Source organism: Polyodon spathula, chromosome 3 (genome assembly GCF_017654505.1).
Source record: "Polyodon spathula isolate WHYD16114869_AA chromosome 3, ASM1765450v1, whole genome shotgun sequence".
In the NCBI taxonomy this organism is placed as follows: domain Eukaryota; kingdom Metazoa; phylum Chordata; class Actinopteri; order Acipenseriformes; family Polyodontidae; genus Polyodon; species Polyodon spathula.
The window spans coordinates 72,130,413-72,149,942 of NC_054536.1; the positions used below are offsets into that span (position 1 = coordinate 72,130,413).

The 19,530-nt window shown below is 35.2% G+C and overlaps 1 protein-coding gene across 10 annotated transcripts in view; it reads right to left on the reverse strand.

Moving 5' to 3' along the window:
* The window catches only part of LOC121313375 (aspartyl/asparaginyl beta-hydroxylase-like), an 83,382-nt gene that overhangs the window by 12,475 nt on the left and 51,377 nt on the right, over positions 1 to 19,530 (reverse strand). For all 10 annotated transcript variants that reach the window (XM_041245830.1, XM_041245829.1, XM_041245828.1 and 7 more), the window contains 5 exons: positions 12,846 to 12,887; positions 2,829 to 2,914; positions 2,348 to 2,434; positions 1,252 to 1,402; positions 507 to 643 (listed from right to left, as the gene is read on the reverse strand). In XM_041245830.1, coding sequence (XP_041101764.1) covers positions 507 to 643; positions 1,252 to 1,402; positions 2,348 to 2,434; positions 2,829 to 2,914; positions 12,846 to 12,887 — 503 coding nt within the window. The remainder of the gene's footprint in view (positions 1 to 506; positions 644 to 1,251; positions 1,403 to 2,347; positions 2,435 to 2,828; positions 2,915 to 12,845; positions 12,888 to 19,530) is intronic.

Consider the following 19,530-nt stretch of genomic DNA (forward strand, 5'->3'; position numbering starts at 1 on the left):
GGTAGATAAATAATAATAAATAATACCGCAAGGGAGAAACAAGAGATGTTATTATAATAACTATTTGCTCCACTATATGAGTTACAATGAAAGACAAATGGCCCAAAAGCAGTATTACAGAACATTGTAATGGCAAAAAAAAAAAAAAAAAAGAAACATTTTTAAGATACCGTAAAAATAAAACACTTAATTGTAAAATGGGTAAAAAAAAAAGTTCTTAGTTGACGTAAAAATATGTTTGTACTATTTGACTTGCATCTGGTTTGCTGTGTAGCAGTGATTGTATGTTTTAAAATAAAATTCTGTGACATTACAATAATGTTGTTTTGTGACAGTAGTATGGCTTTGGGTGTACCATGCTCATGTAAAGGATGCTGCAATGTTATTGGTGCATAATATATTTCATTGCAGAAATGCACATAACTTTTGCTAAAATTCTTTTTCCTAAAGTATTGAATACACAGTCATAGGAATTTGTAAATCAATTCTAAAACACACACACAAACCTCCTCATAAACTCTCCTGGCACGCTTGTTGTCTCCAAGGAGCAAGTATCCCACACCAAGCTCATTCTTGAGTGATACGTCATCTGGGAAAAGCTGCACTAGTTTCTCAAGGGTTACCAGTGCGCCTCGCAGACGACCTATTTAAAAAAGAAAAAAGGAGAACTTAAAATAAATTAAGACATGAAAAGTCAGTCCACACAGCACAGAAATGAGAAAGTTTTGTTTTGGCTTTCAAATATTATTATCAGCTATACAACATGTATCAGAATTACTTCATAGGAAATAGTGATTCAGAAATTTTATTTTCCTTACTAAGGAGCTGAGAAATCTAAATCCAGATAATGGTATAAAAACACACAATCCTGGAACTCTAAAATGACTCCTTGGAGCAATTTATTGTTAATGTAGTTGAGCTCTCCGCTTAAACATTTTTGGTAATAACATGCTATGTTATCCAGGAGATTCTTTTTATTTATTTTTTTATAACGCACAAATTCCAAAATCACCATTTTCCTTTGCTGCCCTGTTACTGTACCACAACACCATCACTGATCTATACAGTTAAGATAGCTTTAACTAAAAAAAAAAATGCATCAGATTAAATTAGTACTCAAATATTACTACCTGGTGGCACACTTGTAATATATTTGTTTTAACTACTTTGGGAGACAGACTGCATAGTATAGTATGTGTCATCTACACTGGATTGCACAGTTCTTTACAGACCTAGAACCTGAACAGTTACCTAGAAACTGTTGTCTCTCAGCTCGTCTCCTGAGTGCCAGCTTCACTAGATCAGTCGGTGCACTGGGGACCTCTGCCACCTCTCCATAGGTTTTGATGGCTCTTTGAAGTGCCTCATTGCTCCGCTGCTTCTCAGCCAAGTCATCCTCAGTCTAAAGAGCAGGTAAAGAGAATTCACATCAAGGCAGTTTCTGAATAAGGACAGCATGGATCACAATTGGCACCAGCAAAACACTGGAAAACAGCTTTGTATCACACTGCCATACAGCCACCAAGGGGTAGTGGAAAAACACTGCAACTTCTTAGTTTTATCCATATTATAAAACCTCGCTAATTGTATTTCCCATATAACACTGTAATACATTTTTATTTTTTTTTGTTCCTGGGTAGTAAGTATTATTTCCTAATTGCTTGTGCCTCAAAAGTATAGAAAATGGCTATTATTCCCCACAAACTTTGCTTTTGTGACCAGGACAGGAAAATTTCAAAATATCACTATTTCCAATGAGAAAACGGGCACTTTTGTGTCTTCGTTCACATAAAGTCAGAAAAAAACAACATATGAATCCAAATTAACATGTATTTATACTAAAGTAATACAAAGATGACTATAAAAGATTTAGAAGTGAGTAGTTTTTCGATATTTACGATTATACTGTAAATTTACACTATAATCGTAAATCTCGAAAAACTACTCGCTTCTAAATATTTTGTAGTCATTTTTGTATTACTTTAGTATAAATACATGTTAATTTGGATTCATATGTTGTTTTTTTCTGACTTTATGTGAACGAAAAGACACAAAAGTGCCCGTTTTCTCATTGGAAATAGTGATATTTTGAAATTTATCTGTCCTGGTCACAAAAGCAAAGTTTGTGGGGAATAATAGCCATTTTCTATACTTTTGAGGCACAAGCAATTAGGAAATAACACTTACTACCCAGGAACAAAAATTGTGTTACATAGTGTAATTGACAGTATATCATAACTTTAATATAAAACTATTTTAGAATACAATTGATGCTTCATTTCAATTACTCCAATTTATGAAGAAAAAAAAAAGTTTGATATGCATGCCATATCAATGAAGTATTTACCTGTGCTTTCCCGTATCTGGCTCTGGGACTCTCTGGATATTTGCTGACAAGATCTTCGAATGCCCTCATTGCGTCTTCCACCTTTCCCTATGACAAAAATGCAGGAATAATCAGACTTGTGTAAACAACAGACTATCATCTTTTCAGAATCTCTTACAAGTGAAAGGCACCAATAAACACTGTATATAATAATGGGCAACACATTTTGTCAGTGACATTTGAAAGTTTACTAAAAAACTAAAATATCCTTGTATGAAAGTATTGCCTGTTTATACAGAACCTTGTGAAGCTTGTAACTAAAACGTTCCCATTGTATTAGACTGAGGCCTGTGACACCTTTCAATCTAGCAATCATTTATCAGGTGCATCCAGGTGTAATACAAAAATACAGTACAACATTTCCTGCATTACTCAAACTCCAGACACATGTACTACAACACTGGAAGAAAGCAAAGCCTAACTAAGACAATGCAGGTCCTACCTTCTTGCGCAGCTTTTCTGCTGCATCTATTTCTGCTTTGATGGTTTTATCAAACTTATTCAGCAGTTTGGGTTTCATCTTCTTGGCTGTGTACAAAAAAAAATCCCCAAAAAACCCAGCTTTAGCAGAAGGTTACACAAAGGGTTCAAACAATTTGGTTTGTACCACCTATCCAGTTCTTCTCATTAAAACATGTTAGAACTGCATCTGGGTTTTCAAGGGGTTAGGCAAGAGGGTCAAAGGGAATGGTATCGCCAATGGTGAGTCATTGTTGCTGGGCTCAAGGAAAATATCTATTATATAGCTTGGATTTGTTACACATGAATGCACATTATTTATAAGGCTAATCCTGCATAGAGTACATTATTTGGACATACTGTACAGTGCACTACCTCAAAAAACTTGTTTATGTATTGGTTTATCGAATGACTATGTTAAAGTGAAACAGAAGTCACCCTGTGTATTAACTGTGAAGCAGCTCCTCCTCTGGTTTGCTGTTGGAACAAACTGCATTGTGCATCCAAAAGCAACATGTGAGAAGTTCATACAATTTGATGAGGGAATGCTAGACTCAAAATGTACTTTACTCAAGTAATTCAATGGGCTTCAATTCGGTGTCAAAGAGCAAATTAATGTGCTACAATAATGTATACTCCATGACAGCAGATCATGAAATACTATGATTCTTAATGTCTGCCAACTATTTTTATTTGAATCTGGTCCCTAAATATCAGAATAATCAGCAAATGTCCAAAACCTGGAATGTTATCTCCCTCCAGCAGTTTTGCAGCAATCATCCCCTATCCAAACTGTCCATTGGAGAGGGGATGATTGCTGCAAAACTGCCCTCATATTTTATTTTCATAGTAAAAAGTACATTATTGCTGCAAAACACAGAGAAGCCACACCAGGCAGCTTCACAGTTAGTTATTGGATGCCACATCCTCACAGCTTCACTTCTACACACTAACCAGTGCCTCTATGGAAAGAAGCGTATGTTCAGAGGGCCAGCTTAGGTGCAGACCGCTACTGCAGTATAGAGAAGGATGCAGACTAGTAACCTAAGCTTGTGTATCTCAGGGTTTTCCTTTTGTAAACAACACATCAGAACCCTGCTCTGTGGAAATGGAATTTCCTGAAATGCAGTAAGGGTCAGGAATAGTGCAGCATATAATACACATATAAGATTGTATAATTGGCTATTTTATTGCCACTATTAAGCATTAGTGCCAATAGTCCCATGCCTTTTTTTAGAGTATCAAATAATTTGAATGCAATTCTAATATCTTATTGCAGATTCATAATATTACAGTATCACTCAATAAAAAGCACCTTAAAATCACATATTTAAAAATATGGTATCTTAATTAAACTATTCTCAAATAAGGAATCTATATCTAATGCAAATGCAGAGGGAACTTAATGTTTACATTTATCAATAAGAGACCAGCACTTCACAAAAAACTATGCTGGGGGGTTTCGTAAACAGAGAATGGCCACCTTGCATCCAGAAGGATTTGAACTCTTAGTCCTCAGGCCCACCCACTGCTCACAGACAAAAAAAATCTTTCTGAACCAACAACAACAGAAAACAAGTGTTCAATAAAAACGTAAAATTAATCAAGATGATAGATAACTGACAATCCTTCTTCACAGGCTCACATGTTTACCAGCATGGTGCCCCTGGGCCTTCTCTTTCCACACATTAGCAGCAGATGTTCTCCGCCGGTAGGATTATTTGAATAAAATTATAAATCCCTCTCCCTGCTGTGCAGACCTTCCCTGGCAGACCCTGTATGCTAAATCAGGAATCACAGTGAGCTGTAGCTAGTTCCCGTAGGATAATACAGTGCTTTTATCCTTTTATTCGATTGTGTATTTTAAATGTTGAATATTTTACAGTTTGGAAATCAAGGTTCTGAGAAATATATATATATACAAATTCAAGTGAATTAAAAGTAATTCCCAGTAATGTGTACTAATCTGTTTGTTTTATTTACATTACTAAATACAAGTTAAATAAACACTTAATGATTGGTGTAAGGCTATGCCAGGCAACTAGAACTATAAAGCAGGTGTGAAGCTCATAATCAAATGCACCTTAACACATACAGTATATATAAAACGTAAAAAAAAAAAAAAAAAAAATAATAAAAACACAATATTTGAGTAATTGCATTAAAAACCACTCAGCATTACTGCATACATTATTAAGGGTAAAGAAAAAAGGGACTTACTCAAAGATATATATTCTATATATTATTTACCACATACTACCGATATATTTAAATACTTTATATAAATGTACTGATGTACATTTAGTAAAAACATACGAACAGTTTAATTTTGGACTATGTCAGTAAAAATAGATTTTGAGAGCTTCTAAACAGCTTCATTTAATTGTTAGATTGTTTTTTCTTTTTATCTTTTTATACTCACAATTGTATTTCCTGGATTTTCTGTGAGAAAAAAAAAAAAAGTGGGACTGGAATTGCCACAATCAAATTATCTACTAAACCAATCAAAACCATCTGGAGAAATTCTCATTTAAAACAACATGTTTTTATTTCAGCAAAGCAAAACCCACTTGGAATGGAATTGGTAATTTAATTACTATGGTTCTGACCAGACCATACTTAAATTTTATATATAGAACTGGGAAAGCAGAAGGAAGTGCGGCTCAAAAATGTTAAAATAAAAATACTTAAAAAAAAAATAAAATATAAAAATATATATATATATATATATATATATATACACACACACACACACACACACACACACACACATTACATACACACACACATACAGCTCTGGAAAAAATTAAGAGACCACTGCAAAATTATCAGTTTCTCTGGTTTTACTATTTATAGATATGTGTTTGGGTAAAATGAACATTTTTGTTTTATTCTATAAACTACTGACAACATTTCTCCCAAATTCCAAATAAAAATATTGTCATTTACAGCATTTATTTGCAGAAAATGACAATAGGTCAAAATAACAAAAAAGATGCAGTGTTGTCAAACCTCGAATAATGCAAAGAAAATAAGTTCAGATTCATTTTTAAACACCACAATACTAATGCTTTAACTTAGGAAGAGTTCAGAAATCAATATTTGTTGGAATAACCCTGATTTTCAAGCACAGCTTTCAGGTCTGGAGATTGGGCTGGCCATGACAGGGTCTTGATCTGGTGGTCCTCTATCCACACCTTGATTGACCTGGCTGTGTGGCATGGAGCATTGTCCTGCTGGAAAGTTGGGGAACATTGTCAGAGCAGAAGGAAGCAAGTTTTCTTCCAGGACAACCTTGTTCTTGGCTTGATTCATGCCAATGCTGCCTGATTCCAGCCTTGCTGAAGCACCCCCAGATCATCACCGATCCTCCACCACATTTCACAGTGGGTGCGAGACACTGTGGCTTGTAGGCCTCTCTAGGTCTCCGTCTAACCATTAGACGACCAGGTGTTGGGCAAAGCTGAAAATTGGACTCATCTAGGGGTGCTTCAGCAAGGCTGGAATCGGGCAGATTTGTCTTTGTGAAGGGCGCATGAATCAAGCCAAGTTCAAGGCTTCCTTCTGCTCTGACAATGTTCCCCAACTCTGAGGATTGTTTTTTCCAGGACAATGCTCCATGCCACACAGCCAGGTCAAACAAGGTGTGGATGGAGGACCACCAGATCAAGATCCTGTCATGGCCAGCCCAATCTCCAGACCTGAACCCCATTGAAAACCTCTGGAATGTGATTAAGAGGAAGATGGATGGTCACAAGCCATCGAACAAAGCCGAGCTGCTTGAATTTTTGCGCCAGGAGTGGCATAAAGTCACTCAACATCAGTGTGAAAGACTGGTGGAGAGCATGCCAAGATGCATCTAAGCTGTGCTTGAAAATCAGGGTTATTCCAACAAATATTGATTTCTGAACTCTTCCTAAGTTAAGACATCAGTACAGTGTGGTTTAAAAATTAATCTGAACTTATTTTCTTTGCATTATTCGAGGTCTGACAACACTGCATCTTTTTTGTTATTTTGACCTATTGTCATTTTCTGCAAATAAATGCTCTAAATGACAATATTTTTATTTAGAATTTGGGAGAAATGTTGTCAGTAGTTTATAGAATAAAACAAAAATGTTCATTTTACCCAAACACATACCTATAAATAGTAAAACCAGAGAAACTGATAATTTTGCAGTGGTCTTGTAATTTACAGTTTATTAGAATAAAATATGATGGACTAGTGTTTTCATTTCTTTGCTGGCTAGTGGAGAAAATGCATTTAACAGCCGAACTGGGGTAAAATGTTAACATATGAACTGTTGTCAGGCAAAATAGAATACTACTATTCTACTGCTGCTGAGGTCTTAATGGGACCCACAAGTGTGAGAATTTGGACTTCCACTCACTGCCTGTCCATATGTCTAAAATTGACCCTCCAAGGATGAGAAGGCAGTCCAGTCTCAATGTCCATCCAATCATTAGCCTATTTCTAACTGCACAACTGTCAAGTAATCTCTTATTGTGCACGGAGGGCTGAGATCATCCAACTCACTTCACTTAATCTGGATTAAAAACTAAGACCATCAGTTAAAAGCCTTATGCACCCACCACCTAGTCCTCCACTTCTTCCTATTTTGCCTTGTTCAGTAAACCCACAGAATAAAAAAAAATATATAAAAAATCCAGTTTCAGCACTGATGAGGGGTTTCATTCAACCATCACAAATCCTAAATGGTGCCTAGAGAAGATCTTTATTTGAGGAGACGTCCTCACTTCTGAAATGGGTTAATTTAGAAATGTGACATTGTAATTAAAATGGGAGCTTAAAATGGGATGTTATGCAGGAATAATTTAGTTAATTGATGGGTCTTAAGCCTGTGGCATTCTGTAATTACTAAAAACCATAATAACCAATTACAAAGCAAACAGATTAGTGAATAGAACTTCTTAATTAAACTGCTGAAAATCTAAATTACTAAATCTTAAATCAAATGTGTAATAAGAAATAGAAACCAACATATAAATTATTTCCAAACATATATATTTTACCTTGTATTATATTACTGCAGTGTAATGAAACTCAGCTTCTAAATCAATGTGGCAACAAACTGTATTAATAAAAAAAAAAAGTGTTTAGAATAGCACTTGAACAGTAAATATAAATACTGTATTATAACTTTAGCAGAGAAAAGTACACATCTTTTTACACTGGGTCAAATACATCAAGAATCTCCATTTCTAAATTCTAATTGATCATTGCTGAGACAAGTTAACTAATTCAGTGAAAAGAAGTCAGTTTTCAGATATTCAGCAGTTGAAACACAACTGTTCAGAATGGTAGCAAACATCCACCAGTCTTATACTGGCAAGCTGTCTTTACAGTAATTGTGATGAATCCAAAAGACTAATTTTTACAACTTATTCATTGAATAGGTGTCAGTAATTGATCTAGACTCGTCTTCACTAAACATTTTGGACTAATGGTAAATATTGTAAGACACAGAAAAAGGCAGGATGCGGGCACAAGTGTGGATTTGTGTTTTACATTTTGGTACTACTTTCATTTCACAACCCCCACCCCCACCCCCATCATAAATAGGAGGGTTTACAGCTCTAAAAAACTGAAGTGAACGGAATGGCTTATATGATGACACCTCCCTGTCAAAGCAAACATGCCTAAATACAAAATCATGATCACCAGGGACAACCTGCAGATAGCTGTTTTCTGTTTTGACTTCAGAATGTAACTGCACAAATGCTTGCCTGCTAAACCAACAGTACTCTTCTGGGTCAAGACAACGCACACAAGGATATCTGAATATCTCACGTCTGGGCACCTGGAGAAACATTTAAGTTTTCCTGAATCCCAATCTAAACAGGCAGGTAGTGTCTTTGTCAAGAACAGGGAGACCTTATGCTTTATTTTGAGAGTGGAGCACAACGTGTTTTAAGCCACTTGCTGTAGCTGTGCATCTGAAAAACAAACACACCACAACAAAGTACCAGTAAGTGTTCAACATTGTGTAAATGTGTTATGAAAAGCATAAACTTCTCAATAACATGTAATGCAAGCATGATTTAAAATAACATTTTATTGATACGATTTTCAGATTCCCTTGCATAACAATCAGAAACCAAATGATCTGATGTTGTTAAAGATATATAACTCCTCATATAGAAGTTACAGAATGATGGAATACATTATATAGTTAAATACCACACTTAAGTCAAACACTCAAATGATATTTCATAGCAGCCTGTTTGTTACATGCAGACCTATCCATTTCCAAGATAATCTCTTGCGTCTGCCAAGTAACAGCAGCAAAACAAAATGAGAATTTAGAGGATTGTACTTCTTTGCTGTCTTTCAAAATATAGGATTCTTTTTTTTAACTTCTTCAGCAGTCTATTTCAACTAAAAAATATATATACAGCTCCCTCTTCTGGGTAAAGTAGGAAATGGCTATTATACTCTTCTGCGTGAACATTGAAATAATGACAGTGAGCAAACCACAAACGGAAACGATGAACTCACATTTATCAAACTAAATGGTTGATGTAATTTTCAGCACAGAAAATGCAAGTAGGGTTGGCAGCTGGGGATCTCAAAGGAACTGTAATTTCTTGTTTGTCATATGCTGAGACAGCTGCAGAGTTGCAATAAAAAATAAATAAATAAATAAATAAAAGAAGAATTTTTCTAGGTCCTAATCCTTCTCATTGGAAATGTGATTGTTAAACTATAAGGACGGGTTTACTTGTACATCTAGATTTATCATACACTATACACACTATGTAATTAGAACTCAAGAAAATTGTGTATTTAATATCCATGGAATTTAATTTAAAAAGGCGGAATCCTTTTGTTCAAAGAACACGAGTCTAAAGATAAAAGCTTTTGTTTTCTCCCAATATACTTTTTTTTGTGTGCTTTGTTAAAACATAAGCATGTGTAAATGCACAACACTCATTATACATGAACAATAAAAATGTATCCATGCATAATTCTCATAGCGTAACTGTGTTTAAACCATTTTTCCAGCCTAGGTGGCTCATGAGACAAGTCGTACTATTCATGAACACGTGTACTGCACTGTACTTTCACATGTTAGATAGGTGTACTCAGAGTGCCCTCTATGGGCTCATTGCAGAAACTGCAGTGTTTATAAAAGTAAACTTCTAGACCAGTGCTGGGTTGGTACCAGCTATGCACAAGTTAATTCCTACGATAGAACGTAAAGTTTCTAAGTCCTTAGTTGTAACAAAGTTAGTTTATAACTAAGTGCTCTCTTATTTTAGTTGCACCACACTTTAGTTTATCACGAAGACCGACTCATACTACGTCGGTGGCATCATCGCTGCTCGGTAGCCAGTTAGAAGTGAAGATATTTCAGGGCTTGGTCAGTGACACAGATCAAACCTTCACACTTCTGTGTTATTTATACCGAGCATAAAAAGAACCTCATTACTATTATAACACATTTACTTGGGAACAGTAAGGTATATAAATGATGGACATTGACGAAATGTTTTTGGTTTCTTTTTAATCACTCGATCATTCATCCTTGACCATGACATGCTTTAGTGACTATGACTGAAGTGTATGCACTTAATCACTTAATTAGTGAGACAGTCGATTGGACACGGATATGGAGTGATTTAATCTGTTGATTTCCAAGCTTGAAAAAAAGCAATAAAGAAAATCACAGAAAAACACCCATATCCACATCAGTCAAGAAAGCAGCGTCTTCATGCAATCAGCATGTTGGAGGCTGGACTAGGGCAGCGTACTGTGGCTCACCGTCTTGGGTGCTCACAACCAGCAATTTCAAACCTGGCGAGATGGTATAACCAGACACACTCTGTCAATGACAGGCCAGGAACTGGGAGACGTGTGGCTTCTAGTGCTTGGAGACCATGAACAGGCAGATGCTTATCCAGGCACTACAAGAGGAATGGGCCAGGATTCCATAAGACAAATCCCAAACCTGGTGCAAAGCATGAGTCACAGATACACTGCTTGTATTGCTTCCAACGATGGCCACACACACACACACACTTGCAAGGTTCACAGTATCCCCCCCTCCCTGCCATTACTTCAGACAGTAAAATGTGAATTGTTAAATCAGCACAATAAAAAGTCAGTGCATTTGCTCTAAAACAAATATAAGTGATACGTTTCTTTTGATGCTAAGTATATAAAAATCCAGTTGTTACAATAAAAAAAGGCAAGCATGGAGCACTCCCCTGCAGTTGACTTGCCCAAGTTATACAGATGTGGAACTTGATTAGAAACAGACCCAAAACTCGGTTACCAAAGGGCATCTGCCATACTTTAATGTAGGCAATACATACAGCACGTTCGTTGTGTTATTTGTACCCTCCAATAATTTATTTTATTAGTAACAAGTCAAAACAAAGAAAACGTGGCTACTAGGGTCTAAAATTCCAACTGTGAAAAAGTAAGCAGCCGGTTGAAGCGAGGTGGCCGTGCTAGATTGTTTTAGTACTGATTTAACTTGCAGATAGGAATACTTTTTGTTTGGGCTGACTTTCCAGTTTGGTTTCTGAAAGCTGTTTATTTTACATTTTGTTGAGCAGCCTCTGTAGCCTTTTGTTTAATATGTGATTCTGAAGCTAAATAACGGTTGATCGTATTTTCTCCAAAAACACATTAAGATATACAAAACAATTACCTCAGTCTGCATGTACGGTTTCTTTGGGGAAATATCTTGAAAAGATCATTAGCAGAAACAGATTTTGCATTTTCTGTCGTCCATTTCTACTACTTTACCTCAAATGCTGAAAACTAGATTTTAGCAACCTAAATGAAAACAATGAAGCACCAACTTTTGTCCCACCCTCTACTGCACAGTACAAGTCACAGAAAAGCAGTAAAGAGAGGCAATAATAGGCTGATTAAAACTTTGTTCTCATCTGAATAGTAAAGAACAACGTTAACCGCTTTTTGTAAATGTTAGTTGTGGAAGTTTTTGTTTGTTTATTTTGTGCTTAAGTGGTAAATGCACACAGGACGGCCAAGGAATAAAAAAGGGCTATCTACAGAAGGAAGATACATAAGTTTGCGTCACTTGCGTGGTGAAGTAGTTCATTTAAACAAGGTTTCTTTTTTTTTTCTCTCCGTACTTGTCCATATGCATTGGCCCCTAAAAGAGGTGAATTTCCATGAAATCACGATTTAGGGAGACCCCTATATATATATATATGGAATAAAATATTGACATTTGAAACCAAGTTTAAAGTTTTACAAGTTAGTAACATAACTTTAACAATGTTAATGTTGTGTGTGATAATACATATTTCACTCAGCAAAAGCTGCCGTGTCATGTTGTATTTTGATACTTCCCTAAAGGTATGCATACATTTTAAGCAACAACTAGTCTTATGTTATAATTAGCATAGTTGGTGCAACCTGTGAAAAGTTAGTAATGTGTAAAATCAACGTTAGTAAAGACTTATGCTTTAACTAAGCTAAGTAAGAACTTACGCACAGTTGGTGCAACCCAGCCTTGGGCTTCCTAACTCTGGTCCTGGGAACCCCATGTGTCTTCTGGTTTTCATTCAAACTGAGCTCTCAGTTACTTAACTAGACCCTTAACTGAACTAATAATCTGCTTAATTAAACCTCTTTACTTGTTTTCAGCTATTAAACAGTTGCAGATTTGAAGTTATCTATATCATTTTATAAGTAACTTGAACTTTTAGGAGCCGAGAGCAACTAAAAAGGTCTAATTAAGCAAATAATCAGTTCAATTAAGGGTCTAGTTAAGTAATTGAGCGCTCAGTTGGAATGAAAACCAGAAGCCACAGGGGGTCCCCAGGACCAGGGTTGGGAAGCCTTGTTCTAGACTATGGAAGGAAGGTGGATAATCAAAAATGATAATTGCATGTTTGAAGTTATAGGAGGACACATCTGGCTAATCAGAGAAGAGATACAGGCGAGCTGGGATTTTGATTTCAGACCGTCCGTCAGTCTATTCCAAAAGCGAGTTACCTTTCTCCTTTGTCTTCTTTTTCTCTTTAATTTCCATTTGATCTGCAAGATATAAGAATGCACACTTATTACTTTAGTTATGTCTGTAATTTTATATTAAAATATACTCTGTTCTTTATTAGTTTATATCAAATAGCTGCCACTTAGTTGCTCCAGATCAGGTATAGTTTACTGAAAAACTATTAGAATGAGGAGTTTTATTTCTTTTTAAAAGCTGCAATTCAAAAGTCATGTGTAGTTTCTCTGGAAAACTTTGAAAAACACTCAGAAATAACATCAGTGCAACAATTTACTACTTAAGTGAATTTGCTTCCAGATTTTCCGCTGGTATAAAAAGTTGAGCAAATAACACATTTTATAAAACACAAAAGACAGCATTTATTTTCCCATGTTTTATTGCATCCTCAAACAGGAACAAATTGCACATACTGCAAGCTGCAATTGCCATCAACATTGTCCATAGTTGCAATTTCACAATAATTTAAAAGATGGTAGCTTATACAGTAGGTTGCTATGTAAACTTCCGACATATACAAAACATGCTATTTAAAAAAAACAAAAAAAAAAACCAAACACAACCACCTTTAGGATTGTCATAGTGTTATTATTGCTTATATTTTGCCTTGCAACAATATCCCTTCTCAAGCAGCAAGATCCCCACCTTTGAGTTATGGCTTTTCAAACAGATAAAACTTTCTTAAAAATCAAAATGAAAAATGTGTGTGTCTAAAAGGCATATTTAAAATAATCTAGAAGAACAAACCTCTATATGACACAATTAAAAATGCAACACCTTTCACCACCTTAATTCACATTTACTTCAAAAGCATAGAAAAAACGTCTAATGGAAAATAGTGTTATAGTAAAAAAAGACTCCCTGCAAAACTATTTATGAAACAACTTTAAGACTATCTCTAATGCAGTTCTTAGAAGCATATTAAAAATCAGTTTTACTACAAAATTTTGCATTGTGGCATTTCCTAAACATTATTTTCATGTCATACATTTATTTTGGCAGGCCCAAAATCACAACAGTGGTAAGCATAATAATTGAGCAAAAAAAATAAAAAATAATACAAAAAGTAGAAAATAAAATAGTTAATTTCACAGCTAGGGCACTTTAGTGCGTGACTGTGCTGGTTTTCCTTCAGAGTTAAGTGTACCACTTGTTTTCATTTTCCTAATGGTTCTCAGGAGTCGTAAAGTTACAACTGTTCTCATACAATCTTTAGTTGAAGAATTTGGTTTTACCCCAGTAAAATAGTGTGACAGCACCCCAGTTCCACAAACCTGTATAAAAGGGTCTAAGAGGACACTCTTGCAATATATACTGTATGATGCAACACACCATTTATGCTACAGCCTACTTTCTATGTTATCTACTAAAAAAAAAAAAAAAAAAAAAAAACAACACCTGCCATAATCTTACAACAAATGTTTAACATTATTTGACAGCATCCAAAATATTTACATTGAAGTAATGAAGTTCAAAAATGCAAAATGAACATTAGCCAATACTGTAAACTTTTAACTGTGCAAGTCACCAGAAATTACAAAATTGAACTACAGGTCAGGAATAACTGAAAAGGAGGGTACTGTCAATTTTAGGAAGAAAACCAAACATCAGTTAGAAAAAATCTTTGCTCTTAATCTTGGTAATTTAAGATATTTGTATATCTACAACTAAAAAAAAAAAAAAAAAAAAGGTTTTAAAAATAAAATAAAAGGTTGTTTTGAACACATATTCAATTCCTGACAACACTATCTGGAATGACCTGCCAGCAAAAATTCTATTTAGATATGTACCGCAATGAAGAACAATACTACACGGTAATACAAAACTCGAGGAGTACCGCATGATAAAACATCAGTGCAGCTCTGCATTAATATCTTCAAACTAACCAATGTTACTTATTGTATTTAATTCTCATGTATTTAAAAAAAAAAAAAAAACACCAAACCACTGCAGTTTTAAACAACAGTACAAATCTGAATATACAAATGAACATACATTTGCAATGTAAGAAGATATGGCAACATTTACTGTATGTACCCAATATTACACAACGAATTTGAACGTAAACATGAATATGCCTGATCATAATCCAAACGGGGTTAAAAAAAAAAAAAATTGCAGAGGAAACCACCAAAACTACAAAATCACAACTCAACGTATTAAACTAAACATTACATACATGAACATATGCTTTGTAACAAATGTGAGAAAGATAGGCCTGAAATATTTGGAAATTCTAGTTTTTATTTATTTTTTCACTGATCTGACCCCGCTGGCCAAAGGTCTCTTTATAGTTGGAATAACCGGCTTCTTCCATTGAGTGGAATGTAATTGGGCCTGGTCCTCATGGTGTCGAAATGTTCTGTTTGATGCTTTATGTATCTGGAAAACAAGGGGAAATGCTACATTAAAAGGACCAGACTAGACTTCAGTAAATCCAGAACCACACAAAAACACAGACCAACTGCACCAGATACTTGCTTCCCTATGCCTATACCACCTCCATATCAGTTCAAAATACAACGCTGTTGTTTATCAGACTAAAGTTATATTGGAAAAAAATGGTCATAAGCCCCATGCTAAAACTGAACAGAAATGAGCCGTTGTGTAAGGCTATGATTTTGAAGTCACGGAAATCGCGAATTTGAATAAAGTCTGTGAAATCTTGGAAAGGGATGTACAACACATTTGATTAGTCGCTTCCTTTAAAAAATGCTGTGTGTCAGAGTGAAAATACAAATCTGCACGTATCTGAATTGTTTGGTTGTGTTTGCACACAGAATTTACATGCAGCTATGCAGGTCAGCAAATGAGCGAGCAAGCAAGCCATGTAAATGAGTGACAGCTAAAATACAAAATAATTGTGAGATGTTTTCTGTAAAGACAGAACAAATCCATTGGAGAACAGATGTTTACTGACTTGGAGGCTTTCTTTACAACATGCTGTTTGTTTCAGAATCGTGTAAAACTCTAAAGCCTGGTTCATCCTTCTATCACAGATGAACATGATACATCAGGCGCAGACAGCTATAAAAGCTATGCCGCTTCAATATTTGCTATACGAAGGTCGCATTGTGTTGCAGGCCTTTTCACTGCGCAAAGTGGTCACAGCTGTTGTTCACACTTTAAATAAAGACTGCATTCACGAAATCGGATACATTAACATTTCAGTAGATGTGCCGAGTTTGTACCTCTTATACAAGAGGTTTAAACAAAATCTAAAGCGACATTGTTGGTACATCCGTCCTGTCAACCAACAAAGAACCCAAAAGGGAAAATTTAAACCATTATTCAGAGATGCGGGTATTTGACAGTGAAAGATTTGACTATCTGCTAAAGCTGTCCGCCTTTCTAAAAAAGACGCATGTCTCAAGAGTGTGGACGACGTAATTTTGACTTGTCTGGAGTATATAGTATGTACTGTACATTTTATATTCTAAAGTAACATTTAAACTTGTCAGTAGTCAAAAGCGAGTCTTTATATTATTGTTTTTGGTGTACTATTTAAAAGTTCTTGTGTATGTTGATGTAGCTAAAACTACATTTGGTGACCTTTCATTTGGTAACAGTTTTCTTTCATTTGTAAATTGCTCACAGAGCCAATATTCGGTCTTTTTAATGTCTGCAATGCAATCTGCATATAAGGTTATTCAAGTAACTTGCTTTTATATGTCCTTGGTGAGTGACAAAACAGTCACCCAGTAGTTAATAAAACTATCACATTAAGTTTCATAGATAACCCCATTATTCAATAAACAATTCTAAATAAAGTCAGAGTCCTGTTTTAAAGACCTTGTGGATACTGCATGACTTACAAAAGTGATCCAGTGCCAACAGTTTAAGCGATCAGTCATGCTAAAACTGGGTATGTTTAATGGATTCCAACCCACTGTAGTCTTATATTCCAGCTTGTAGACAATTAAAAAAAAGACACACAGCCTCAAGAGAAACATTTTATGGGTGGATATCCGAGTAGAAACTCATACATCATTCTGATAGTTAAAACAGAATATAAAACAGTATACACAAGAGGCTTCTGATAATGGATGACCACAGGTCCTGGTTTCCCCAAAAACCATGCAACCAAAAGTCCTCAGTGTGTCTTTCACTTAAGTTTTGATCCTTACCCACCAACAGCATTATATTACTTTAAATCACTCATCTACCACTGAATTGATTCCAGTATCCAAAACTGTAAATTATTAACGCAGAGGTTGTGTCTGGCTTAGGGCAGATTCCACATGCCACGAACAATATACAGCTTTGTGGATTTCTTGATCTATTCAGGCATCAAACAACCATATGCTGCTTGTTCTAAATACGTCTGGCAAAGCCGAACATTAGCTCAAGAGTTATATTCTTTAGAAAGAAAACATTACTTTGTCAGCGCACTTGTTGTAGGGTTTTAAAGGTTGAACACATTCCCAAATTTAAACTTTAAAAAATGTGTGCAACATACATTTAAATAAGACATTATGAAAATGAGCAACGCTGAACATTTCCCATATGGTGGGATGTCCATATGTTCAGTATTTTTAAGATGATCAAATTCAGAAGATACTTCTGAAGATATATCCTTGATATCCTATCATCATGAGCCAGATTCTGAGAATATTGAGAATTTCTAGTAAACCATGTGCAGCCTATACAAAAGTAACCACATTCACACAAGCAGTCCTGAGATAACCTATCAAGTTATCTAGGCAAGTATGTTTTGTTTTTTTTAAATCACAATTGAATGGGTGGTTCTTAAGATACAGTAAAACTAAATGAAAGTGTGACACAAAGAACACTTTTGCTTACATCTGTTTGAGTTCTAATAAGAAATTGTGCTGGAGCCAGGATTGACCACAAACCCAAAGGCTAAAGTTTGGTTAAAAGAAAAAAAAAAAAAAAAAAAAAACTTAAACATTAACTGTACTTTCTGTCTGCAGCAAATTAAAGCAGGGAGAGCTGCTAAACAAATGCAAATATGAATAGCTAAAATTCTTTGCTGTGTAAACTCATGAGATGACAAATGATGTAAACTAGTTTTGACAACCAGCTTTAAAGTCTATTCTTATTAACAACAACAGTCCCACTTTCAACGTGATCAACATCTTTTGGTTTTTTGCTTGTTTTCACTTTACATTAAGATTTACTGGCTTTTTCAAGTACACAACTACAGATGTGTGTTTTATATTCACTAGACGTAGACTGAATGTCTACAGATATGTGCGCTACACCAAAACTATTCAAAATTGAGTCATACTGCCTTCTGGTGGACGATTGAGATGGTTCAGTTTAGTAAAATTAACATGAGCTTTGCCCTAAAGCAGTCAACTCTTGAAAAAAATCAATATTCTTGTCAACTTGTAAATTTAGAAACATAATCCAAAATAGTCTGCACTGTAAATGTTTATCATGTTTACTTCCCATCTCTGCATAGTTATGAATGGCACTTAAAATGTTTGCAACATCATAACATGAACTTCAAGAAAGAAACAAAAAAAAAACAAACAAACACAAAACTAACTTTGTATTAAAGCCAACATACAAATTATCCAAAAAGACTCGATATAACTTTACGTGGCTTGGCACTTTCTGTAGACTATAGTGTTTTTTCCCTCAGTTTTTCTTTTACAAGTAAGACATGTTATCAATTTTTGACTTGAGAAATGATAATCTGCATGTACAGTACTCTACCAAACACCAAAAACAAATTCAACCAGCTGCTACTGCTGTTACTAAACTGCAAAGTTCATGAGCAGCACAGAGCACTCTGAGCAGAGCTCTTCGTAGGCAGAATCGCCAGACGCCTGCTTCACCCACCCTAATATCCAAGTGGAAATCCATGTACTAGAAATCACATACAGGTGGCTGATTGTTTTTAAACTAAATCAGAATGTAACCTTTCAGCTGCTAAACAAATGTAATATTTATGCACAGTGGTTTTGAGATAATATATAATAGCATTTAAAAAAAAAAAAAAAAATTACTTTAATTTATATATTTTTGCATTTCCGTTTAAAACATCTGATCTAAATGCATTCAGACAGCACAGGCAGTGATTAGATACCTAGATGCAACAGACATTTTATTATAAGTATTTGAAATATCTGCACTTCCATCAAGTGTAAAAAACACCCAAATAACCAAAAAAGTCGCATCAGTCTGTACTTTATTTAACATGCAGGAATATAAGAACCAGGCATCACTTGTATGATGCAGGGCTTCCATTGGCCAGGACCCTGGTCACATTTAAAAGTTGTTCCTTATGAAATATGAACGTGTACAGTATTGGCTAAGAAAAACAACTGCTACACAAGCCCCTAAGAACCCCATGAAAGTATGTCAGATATGTTCTGCACTTTGTTACAGAAATTTGCCACAAGAACAAGAAAACAACTAGTCTTTCTTTATAAGTAGCGTTTTCATGAAACTTGCAGACAACACAGGCCACAGCAAATGTTTTCAAACACTGCAGGGTGTTCTGTAACAGTTACTGGTCAAATTGAAAGTACCGTTAAATTTTCTCGAAGGAGTTTTCATAACACTTGAAACATGAAGTGAGCATCTTAAATGTTTTTTGCAATATCAGCAGTAGAAACAGTGGTGGTGGTTTTATAAAAACATACAAGTTCATGGAGATGCCTAATTTAAAATAAAAACAGGTTGGCCAAACCTTCT